General features: G+C 42.5%; 1 protein-coding gene across 1 annotated transcript in view; it reads left to right on the forward strand.

Annotated features, from left to right (window-relative positions):
- Positions 1-12125, forward strand: part of LOC125878604 (ephrin type-A receptor 5) — a 101600-nt gene that overhangs the window by 12699 nt on the left and 76776 nt on the right. Inside the window, exon 3 of the mRNA XM_049559897.1 lies at positions 8229-8949. Coding sequence (XP_049415854.1) covers positions 8229-8949 — 721 coding nt within the window. The remainder of the gene's footprint in view (positions 1-8228; positions 8950-12125) is intronic.

The following is a 12125-nucleotide window of genomic DNA, read 5'->3' on the forward strand; positions in this document are numbered from 1 at the left end:
TCCCAGGTGTCGTCTTCAAATGTCTTGTGTTGTCGAAGGAACAGTTCCAAAGATATTGTTCAGTTTACTGTTGTATAAAACAGAGAAAGGCAGCAAATCCTCACATTGGAGAAGCTGCAACCAGGGAATAGTTTGTATTTCTGCTGTTAAAATATGACTTAAACAATAATTGATTATTGAAATTGTTGACAGTCTCTGATGACTAATGGACTAATCATTGCAGCTATAATTTACATGCCAAGCCTCTCGTTTTTCCCAGGTGACTCGCTTTTCATTGCCCTCCCTCGGTTTCTTCCAAGGGTCCCAATTCTATTGTATTTCTCCCATTTTATTACCAGTTTTCACACATTTTTTCTCTTCTTTTGTTATCACACTGTGTTTCTGGCAGTGTTTCCTCCTTGTTGGCACACAGCCAGCTGAAGCTGCTCCAGGTTAGAATTCTTTCAGTGTTTATTGTTGAGAAGGTTTTTACAGGGAGCTGAGTTATCTGCAGAGAAACTGAATAAAGCAGTTTGACGATACGAAACAATGTTTTTCCTACGCTGTTTGGCACCTCGCCGCTATCCCAGTGCCTGCTTTTGTGTCCTCACCTTACTTCTGATCCAGACGTTCGGCAGATTTTTACCATGAGTGGAATTATCCACAGAGGTCTTGTCCTCTCCACAACAAACACACCTGGTGATTAGAACTGGTAAAAACACTGAATAAAGCAGTTTCACGATCTTAAGTGCTATATCGTAGGCAGCTGGACTTGCTTGAGTTTCTTGAAGACGTTTCAACTCTCATCCAAGAGGCCTCCTTCCTTAGAACTGAAGAAACTTGAAGAAGACAAACTAAACAAGAACTGAAGAAGCCTCTTGGATGAGACGTGAAACACCTTTCAGAGACCCAAGCAAGTCCAGTTGCCTACGATAGAGCACCTAAGATTACCAAAACCTGGATGACTGAGAAAAACAAAAATGAATGCGTTTCTTAAGTTCTCGTTGAAGAGGGGCTGCGAACTACGGAGGTTGATGCCAAAACGTTAATGGCCCTTTCTAAAGCCAGTGCTGTACTGTACAGCAGTGGTTCCCAACTGGTGGGTCGTGGTGCAAAAGTGGGTCCTGGGTCCATAATCAGTGGACAGCATGGGACTAGCAAATGTGTAAAGTTTGTATAAATACACTTTATTTTTAAGTACCATAAATTTCGAGCACAGAGCTTTTATTTTGAAGGCTGTTTTCTCCTGTAGAAGTGACTAACCGACAGCTACTTGACAGAGACCGCAAACAAGCTCAACGACATGAAGCTGAATGTGTTAAACTGTGTGGACCTTGAACTAATGACAAAGGAGAAATCTGGACCCCGTGACTGGACCAGTTGGGAACCACTGCCGTACAGCACTGTAAGAACATGTTGGTGCAGCCTCCCTATGTAGATATAAACGGCTCGTTCTAAGGTGCCAAAAACACAATGATTCGTATTTTCAGGTGATTATACACTAAAGAAAACATACTTATTATGTTATATGCCATTTCTGCCAATACATCTTCCTAAATCCTACACACTGGACCCTTAAGACGATGATGGATGATACGCTCAAACAGCAATACCAAGTGTTGAACTGGGAGATTCTTACAACTCTATCTACCAGCTGTCTGTCTTCCACATTCGGCAAGTGCTGAGGTGCTTGGTGTAAGGTGATCAGCAAATCATTCAGCTCTACTTTCCAGACACTTTTTGGAAGAATAAAAAAAGAAGCAAAGCTAATAATAAGGTGAAATCACACTAAATCAGTGTGATTGGTTAGGCTGAGCAGCCATTCAGAGAGCTCTTTTTCATTGACCTTCCCTGATTCAGCACGTTCAGTTGGCCAAAGTTTAAGGGCAAGCTAGTATCAAAGGTGCTGAACACGATACAAAAACTCTGGGCAGTGGTCAGCCACAGACACTCAACTATGGCCCAGTGACAGCTAACAGTTGGCTTGGTGTGTCAGGGTCCTTAACTGTTTGTCCCTAATGAGGAAGGGGAGCGGCTTAACAGTTTGAGCAGTGTTTGCTTAGAGATTTGTTGTGCTGCAGCTCATATGCCATTTAGCAGACTTTTTCCCCCTCGTAGCACATTACAGTGCCATGCGAAAGAGAGACGAGGTGGGGGGAAAAAGGGACAGAAGAGGCGGAATACAAGGGAATGACGGGAATTAGCTGGAAAAGGTTTGAAAGGATGAAGGAGGGGGGAGGACAGAAGCAGAAATCGGGGACAAGGATGAAGACAGGAAGTCAGGAGCTGCAAATTGAGGGGTTTGATGGAGAAAGGGGGGAGCGGTCGAACAGTGTTTCTAGGTTAGACTTATGATTGGATAATTAAAGCAAGAATAGAGGACACATAGAGGGAAAATGATGATAGACATGGATGACATGAAAAGGCAGAGGAATGAGGCTCGAGGAGAGGGGAGTTGGATTGAATGAGAGGGAGGGGGGGAGGGGAGGTAGAGGAGGGGTGTTCATGTATGGATAAGGAGCGAGAGGGACAGTTCTATCACAGTGTCATGACGGTCAGCGGTAATGGGTGGTAATAATAAGTTGGAGACAGCTTTATAGACTTAGAGCCGCGAGGGCACTCAGCACAGCCACGGGGAGTCTGCTGAGGGATGTGACACGCGGACACACACACGCACACCCACACACATTGTAGTCAACAAAACAAACACACACACTAATGAGGAGCTAGAAGGATGCCTGTAGGGACAGTTTAGTGTGGGGAGGGATGTGGAGAGGAGGTGATGCAGAGGTGAAAGAAAGGTTAGGACTGTGTGAGCACGTCTGAGAGGACTGAAATTAAGAGCCTCTGATTATAGGCCTCTGACCAAAACTCTTAATCTGTGGGCTTTTTGATTGCACACACAGAGGCCTCAATTCACCCAAATCATACTGCTAGTGGTAAAAAGCCATTAGGGGTGCGAATCGCCAAAGGACTCACGATCCAATATTATCACGATACTTAGGTATGATATCGTGATATGCTTAGTATTGCAATATTTAATCATTTATTACCTTTTTTTCCAACTGCAAATTATTTCTCCAAAGGAAAACTTTATCAGCATCAGTTTTACCTCACAAGTTTTCAGTCTGTTCATGTGATTTTAATCATTTTTATTGCAGCAAAATGTGACGCAAAGCAGACAGACTGACCAACACTGTCATAAAACCCGTCATAAATGCTGCGTATAGCTGACAAACTGAACTGTTGGCAGATTTAACACACTTCACATGCAGGGATCCCACTAACTGAATGGCAACACCAATGTTAGAAGCACTGTCTGTTACAACCACAGTCCCCCATTCTTGTTCTGGGTGTTGCAGAAGGTCTGCAATGGTTGCCCCGGTGCGACTTTCGTGCACTGCTCTAGTTTGAAGAATGTGAGACAGCAGTCGCCAGTCTTCGGTGAGATAATGTGTCGTTATAGTCACGTATGAATCCACTGACCTTAAAATGCAGGCGTCACAAGTTAATGCCAGCCCTTCTCAGCTTCATGCTTCACTTCTCTGTTGAGCTTGGGTATGGCTGTATCAGTGAAAAGACATCAGGGCGGAGTCACATACCTGCGTTCCCAAACGTGTAACAAAAGCCTTTGTTTTAGAACACTGTATGGATGCAGATCTTTGCACATGAAGTAGGTGATGGACTGTGTTATTTTCTTCGCTCTCTCGGAGTTGGATGGTAAATTTGTCAAGCTATGTGTGTCCAGTGTTGGTTGATTTTTCAGCAGAGCGGGTTTAGCGTTAGCTTGGCCGTCAGTGGTTAAGGCTATCTTTGGATGGTGGAGTGTGAGGTAAGCCCGATTGTTCGTAGTATACCCAGAGGATTTCATTCTCATATGACACTGCTTGCAAATTGCACGTGTCTTATCCAAGTCCTCCTTTCCTTCCATGTTAAAAAATCCCAAATAAGTCCAGATGTTTGATTTATATGCAGACGATGCATTTCTGTTTTCCGTCTTGAACTTCCTGCCAAATGCTGCTAACTGAGACCCTCGCCAGGGGGGGGAAAAAAACAAAAACATCAGCACTGTCTAGTGGACCGGGAAAAAAAACGATTTTCTTATTCTAGTACAAAAAGATGTATCAAAATGTGTATTCCCAAAAATGAGTAATGTATAGAATAAAAGATCGATACTTGGCGTCCGTGTATCGATACAATATCACCACGCAAAATACTGCAGTACTATGCTGTATCGATTTTCCCCCCACCCCTACTAGCAATGCAGGTAGATTTGGTTTTATGTGTCAATGAGTTGAGATATTCGCTTGTGAAAAATGCTGCGAAAATGTGAGCAAATGAAATTTAGTTCAAGTTGCTCAAAGCGTTTTAAAGAATACGCCAGAAACACACCTTTTTAAGAAACACTGTCCCGCTTACGGAGGATAATTCACATTCCTTGCCATCAACGATTTACATAGCAGCTGCCCACAGCAAACTGTGCGTTTTTTGAGTAACTGGGATATTATGGTAAATCCTAAAGTATCTGTATGGCTAGAAAGCACCAAGGATGACTGGAAATATGTGTTTTTCTTGGAATTTGGATTGCCCTTTTAGACAGAGGTTGTGTGAATTGTATTAAAGTGGCGTGGCCACACTGAAGGTGTCAATATCACATTTTTAAATAAAATAAATGGTATATTGCGCTACAGAATCATTGAGAGACAAAGAGGCAAAGCAGAGATAGATTAACTGTAATGAGAATGACTGCTCAAGTAGTTATTAGGTATTAAAATGTACAGTATTAGTGTATGCTTTTGTTTCTAGTGTGTCACATTAGCATGGGTGGTCCTGACCCTGAAGTGTTAGTATGTTGCTCTCTGCACTGAGCTTTGGGTTTGACCTCTGAGGCCACCTAATACCATGTACAGTACTTTTAAAGATCCCTTGGAATAAGCACTTACAATAAAGCAGCTCATTCCTGGAAAACCCATGCTTAAAGTCAGCACAATCCTGTCTGCCCGTGCTTTCTGTACCAGATCACTATTTTCTCTATTAATGATAGAACATATTTTATACTTCAGCGATCTCATTTCAAGCCTTGTTTTACAAGAAAATACATCAACAAAGTATGGATATCATTTCATGGATCCTTTAAAGTAAAGGTGTGAAACCGTTGCTAACTTTGATGTAAGTTAGCGCGTTTCATTGCTCTTTTCAAAGGGTGTTTACTACAGATTGCTCCTGTTTCATCATTGTTTGATGAAAGAGTTAGTTTAAGCAAGTGTCATGTTAATTTACATTAGTAGTCAAACACAGTTAGTACAGTAGAGCTGCAGACAACCACACTTTATACACACATACTGAACCCATTTGGTTCCAGGCAAAACTACAGAAGGTCGTCTGTTGAACTCCCTGCTGGGCTACCAGTAATGATTGGTGTGTGTGTGGGTGTGTGTGTGTATGTGTGTGTTAAGCTGTGTAAAGCTCGGAGCAGGCTGGTGGATCTGTGTGATCTAACCAGTAAGAGGCTTAATGTCTGCACTGGGACTGACTGGGCTGGGGTCTGGGAGAGATAGGGACTCAGTCACACACAAGCACCCATGGGATCTGTCTTTGCATCTGCATTGTGCTTGTAAGGACCCCCATTATGCATTGACTGTAACCCTCACCTAGTCTAACCTTAACTCTTAAACGAAGTGTCAACCCTCAAACAGCCTTTTGAAGAACTGAGGCAGGTTGTCCTTTCTCTCAAGGCCTGAAACTCAAAGTGGTCCTTTCAAAACTCAAAGCACAAGAGTATAAATACACACTATGCTTTTATTCATTCACAAAATGGCTCAGAAACTGTATGATAATACCCAGAAAACAAAAGAGGCAGACTAAAGCAGGGAGGGATTGGGGGGGAATAGACAGATGGAGAAGATGACAGAGGGAAGAGAGAGTAAAGACAAAGACAGAAGGTTGTACACAACAGCTACAGCGAGGATTGATTAATATGGGCTATTAAGCTATAACACCAGATCATAGTCTGGTCCCTCTGGCCATATTACAGTGACATGATGAAGCGCCTGTATTAGCCATGGGAGAGTGCTAGTGATGCAGATAATAGCCACGTCCCACGAGACCTGCAGAGGGAATTAATGCTGCTGTCTGACACACACACAGGCATGGATGCAGATGCTCACACACATGCACACACATACAAGCTTGAACACTGACAGGATCATTTACATATATGCACACACACACACAGGCAGGACTGGATACACACATGCACACACACACTTTATAGAGGTATGGCTATACAGTATGCACAGATGAGCACACCTTTAAGTGCACATTAATTCTTTTTTTTGCTGACAAGAGTTCCTCCCCTCATTCATGGTAAGCGCATATATATCCCCCATAACACTATCTCATTCTTTTCTGTCTGTCGCAACAGGAGGAAACGAGGTGGAAGGGATGAGGATTATTCTGCTATCTATACCTAGCCACACACACACACACACCCACACACACCCATACACATACACACCCCTTCTAAAATTTCCTTGCCACTGTTAAGCCTTTTAAAAAAGGTTCCTTTCTACATTGTCATGGTTCTTGATTCTCTATATATCTGGGTGCCATTGAAATTTTCTGATACTAGCACGGATACCTTTGCCATACTTATCTATTCTGATCCCTAAATTGAGGAATACTACAGCTTAAGCAGATGTTCTTCCTCAAACAAATGGAGTCAAAGCTCTCAAATGGTAAACAATGTCTAAACAGCCAGTCTGAAATTCTGATTTTAATCTAAAATTGTCTGATCACAGACTGTAAAGAATTCAAACTAGAGCAAATGGGAAGTTTGTCTTTTCATAAATCTGGGCTGTCTGTGCAGCAGAAAGACGGAAATACTCTTGAAATTGGTGCTACATGACCAGAGAAAACAGAGGAAAAGGGATGTGACATTCGCTTTTGCTCAAGAGGTAGAAAACCTACAATCTCTAGAATGCACTGCACCACACAGAACCAATTAACACTTCCGCTGGTGGATCACATAACGTGAGTTGCGTGACGGAACACAACATGGCAGCCGGCTGGTAACAAATGATCATGTAATACAGCTTCCGATTTAACAATACAGGAAACAGTTTGGCCCCCACTGCCTGTTCATAAACTCTCACATTACAGCCAAACAGTGCACTAAAATATGCTTCTGAAGACATTTTAGGCAAGAAATAGGCAATGCTGTGTCTATTTCTGTAGTGTCCACTGCAAATCCACTAAATGTATACAGTCTATGGGCAAAACATGTGGGAGACATGTCGAGAAGTGCAGAGTAGGGCGGGTCTTGCCAAGAAAAGCCAACAGTGAAAGCAGCAAGCAGAATAAACTGAAGAATTAGTTTGTGATGTTATTCGGAAGTGCTTTGTGCCTGTCGTCTACATGCCTCGGTGTGGTGCTGGCGTCAGTCACATTACTTATCCTCAGTTTTATTATCCATAGACCGCAGAAAAAAGTCAGCTGCAGTTCCGAGCTTTTCCCTAGGAGAAACAGCTTGTAACTTTTTTGGACGCTATCACACTACTCTGTCAATTAATTAACTTCGCTCCTGAAAACCTATTTGACTCCGAAAGTAGTGACATAAATTTGTAGATTTGTAGCGTCGCTACTTGTATTGACGCTACCACCCAATACTATATACTACCCACACTGCTATGCTACAAAGCTGGATGAAAATCGGCAGAGTATTCCTGTAAAGATTAAATCAGTGTTTCCAAACACCTAGATGTCTCTAATGTGTTAGCAGTTCCACAAAAGAGACCTTTCCCCTTCAGAATTCTCAAACACTTTTATTTTACTAAATGTCTGACCCCTCGGTTTGGAAACGCTAGACTAAACTACCTAGGTGCATATAAAGTAGACAAACGTAGCTCCACCTGGACCAGCTACTGTATAAAGGCAAAATGCTGCTTATGCATGGAGGCATCAGTATTAACAATCTAATAAAGTCAGGTATACTGTGTCAGTCCCAAAGGATGATACAGTGTAGAACAAGCACTTTTACTTTTGACACTTTAAGTATGATTTGCAGGAGGTTTACTTGTAATGGAGTATTTTTATGTTGTCATATTGGCTGTTTTACTAATGTAAAGGAACTGTATACTTCTGCCAACTCTGTCTGTCAGCACCAAATAAAGTAATGAGTTTTATGATTCTGTTGTTTTACACTTCCCTCTTTTGTGCTCTCTCCTCATTAACCTCACTCTCTGCCTCAGTGGGAAGAGATTGGGGAAGTAGACGAGGACTACGCTCCCATCCACACCTACCAGGTGTGCCGGGTCATGGAGCAGAACCAGAACAACTGGCTCCACACCAACTGGATCTTGACCGAGGGCGCCCAGCGGGTCTTCATCGAGCTCAAGTTCACCCTGAGAGACTGCAACAGCCTGCCCGGCGGGGTCGGGACCTGCAAGGAGACGTTTAACATGTATTACTATGAGACAGACGGGGCCGAGGAGGAAATGGAAGACGGAGAGATGAGCGATGGAACGGGGATGACGGAGGAGGAAGACAGGGCGTTGAAGGAGAGCAGATACATCAAAATTGACACCATAGCGGCTGATGAGAGCTTCACTGAGCTGGACCTGGGGGACCGGGTCATGAAGCTTAACACTGAAGTCCGTGATTTGGGCCCCTTGACTCAGAAGGGCGTCTACTTGGCGTTTCAGGATTTGGGGGCCTGTATTGCTTTGGTTTCAGTGAGGGTTTTCTACAAACGCTGCCCGTTTCTGGTGAAGAGTTTGGCCGAGTTTCCCGACACCATCCCGGGCTCAGAGGCCTCGCAGCTGGTGGAGGTAGTAGGCCGCTGCGTCAATAACTCCCTGCCTTTATACGAGCCTCCCAGGATGCATTGCAGCACAGAGGGAGAATGGCTGGTGCCCATCGGGAGATGTGTGTGCCAGCCGGGGTTTGAGGAAATCAACGGATCCTGTCAAGGTAAGACTGAGGAGTGTGTGTGCTGAGGAAAACAGTTAGTTGATCAGTTATTGAATCAATTGAGAATTAGTCTGATTAAAAAAAAACTGATATCAAACAAAAGTGGTAAAACAATTCTTAAATGTAAGAATTTCCCCCTTTTGCTGTCATCATCTAGTGGTCATATTTTTGGTCTGTTCAGGCTGGTGAGTGCACATGCCTGTGTGTCTTCATCCTGTTTGTTTATTTTTATATCCATGCACATGTTTGTTTTTAGTATTGTGTGCCTGAGTGTGTGCACAGATCTGTTTTATTCTTCTGCAAAGAGTGTTTCTTGCTGTGTGTGTGTGTGTGTGTGTGTGTGTGTGTGTGTGTTTCTCCCTAGCTTAGTGGAGGGTATTCCCCCGAGCCCCCGCAGCACTTTGCTGCTCTCATACAGCCGCTGTTCTGCTCCGACTCGAGCCCAAACATTCCCACCGCCGACCTTAACTGCCATTTCCACGGGCGCCCAGGGCCTCTCTATTTTTCTCTCCTTCGCTCCTCTCCAATCTTCCCCTGCGCTGTCTTTAAATTACTCAATTTTCAGACTTGCACACTAGACTCTACTTGTGCAACCGAGAGCAGCTCTGAGTGGCATGGTGAAATTTCAGAAAAATTCCAGAGAACAGTTTTTCAGTGGCGTGCAGTTGTGTGGTACAGTGCTTTGAAATGTGTGATTATGTGGTGGCTCTCAGGTGTTTCATCTCTTCATACAATGGCCTGCAGATCAGGTGTCAGCCTTAAGCGATGAACTGAAAGATAGGCCTCGAATACTCAACTACAGACGGCCAACTCTTGAATGATGCATGCAGATATTAACTTTATTGTGTATGAGTGATCATGTACATGCAGTATAATACATATGAATCTTATAATCTATTTAACAAAACAATTCCTTGTCCTCTTCAGTTTCAACTGCAATCCTGCGTCCTCATATGAGGACATTACCGTTTGGGTTTGCTGCACCTTATACTTCATTCTGTCTCGTGTCCTCATTTATGGTCACTTTATTGTGCTAACTGCTGGAAGCAAAATCGGAATTTGTTAATTGGGTTAAAAAAAACAAGATGGCAGCCAAGTCACTGCCAAGTCAAGCGAAATTTATACTTCTGTGTTGAATTGACACCTACCTACAGTGTAGCCTGACGTGCACCTCCCCACAAACCGAACCACACGTCCCGGTGTTGCACACTTCCTGTCTATTTTGTAAGCTGAAACCATTTCCCTCAGTGGAAATTAAACTTTTATTTACTTTAATTGCACAGATAAGAAACAATACATTGTGGAGACAATAAAACCCCCACAAGAGTAGCATTTTTGAGATTTTTCCTGGCTTCATATGGGTAGAGGAAATCTCTGCTCGTCACTAGGCTAATTTATACAATGTAAAATGCCATAGGCTTGTGCTAATAACGTTAGCATGTTATATTTGTTTGAAGAACGTGTTTAGTATAAGACAGTTGTTTTGTCAGTGAGCCTTGTGAGTTGTAATGGAGCCAAATTTTGTAACATTACCTTTGTTAAATGTTGCTGTTGTCCCTGGCGTCATGAGTAGAGAAAAAGTCTGCTAGCTGCTAGGCTAATTTATGCAATGTAAAATACCATAGGCTTGTGCTAAAAATATTAGCATGTTGTATTTGTCCTACAGAAAGAAAGGACATTTCTAGCTATCGAGCTAGATATTGTCTTGTAGATGTGTTGCACTGTTTGCAATTTTGTTTTAGCGAAGCCTTGTTCAAGCATTGATATGAAAAGTTTTAAACAGTTTTAGACTTGAACAGTGACACATCAAATGCTTGAGTTACAAAACACTGAACAAATGTTGCATTGTGTGTAATTTTCTTTCTACACAACAATGTTCAGGCATTGAAATGAGCAGTTTTATACTTTATTACACACAAATGACTATTAAAAATAAACGCATTGTCCCCATATGACAAGACAGTGCTTAATTTCTTTGCTTGTTTTGTTGTTGTTGTTGTTGTTGTTGTCGTTGTTGTTTTATACCTATCAGGTCCGACTAATCCCAAATAAGGAAGAGAAATTAAAAATGCATGCCAAACAAGAGCTCACATCTCAAAAGGGCTTGTATTAATATACCAGCTATTGTGCCACAAAGCCGGTATGATTGTATAAACTGGACACTGGTTTTAATGTTAGTCCGGTTGGTAGTGTGTATGGCAGCAGTGGTTTCAGGGAGCACTCCTCAAATCTGATTTTCCATTGACTTCATCACGCACTGCCTCCAGAAGTAACTCTCTGCCTGTTCGAACCAGCACCTCTCTGCTTACTATCAGTTCATTATAATCAGATGGTAAAACATAGCAGCTGTGCAACAAAGTGCGCACTATCTCTAGCTTAACTTCGTCAGACACGGAGTCTCTGTGGGGAGATCATTAGGAAATAGCTGTCAGTGTGCCACTGGCCTGCCTGGAGTCATACTGCCACAGACTGTACAGTCACACACACTGTTACAGATCTGTGGCTGACGAGGCTAAAAAAAAAAAAAAGAGAAGGTGTTCTGGTGTTCAGCAGTAATACACTGGAGTTTACTCTGTACTGTGTGTGTCAGGGCTGCGTAACAACAGGCTGTAGTTATGAGTATTAAAAAACGCCAACTAAAATTGTGCAGATTAGAAAGGAGCATGTTTGAGGGTGTCATGCACCGTACATGAGAGCACCACTGCATGAATACTTTATAGACTTGTACCTTTCTGTATTAGCATGCATAATGGCTCTATAGTGACTGACAGATGGCCTGTCACTCAGTCAGTTGGTCAGAACACCCACCATCTTTGTCTAAATTGAAATATCTCAACAACTATCAAATGGATTGGCATGGAGTTTGTACAGATGTTAAAGGAATACTTAACACCCAAATGACAATTTGTATATCAGTTACTCACCCTGTGTTACGATGGATTTGTTTAAAAAAAAAAATGCTCTTCTTGCATGCCTCCAGCGAACAAAGAATCCAAAAACAGAAAAAAAATTTTTTGATGAATTGATGTCATAGGAGTCTGAATTTAACAACAGCGAAGCTAGATCAAAACAAACCCTCACACAACTCGTGTAGTATAATTTAAGTCTCATTTGTCCAGTGGTGCTCAGTATTTCTCAAACAAGACAGTCCTTTCCATTTTTATGCTCTCTTCAAA

The sequence above is a fragment of the Epinephelus fuscoguttatus genome, linkage group LG18, assembly GCF_011397635.1.
Source record: "Epinephelus fuscoguttatus linkage group LG18, E.fuscoguttatus.final_Chr_v1".
Classification (NCBI taxonomy): Eukaryota; Metazoa; Chordata; class Actinopteri; order Perciformes; family Serranidae; genus Epinephelus; species Epinephelus fuscoguttatus.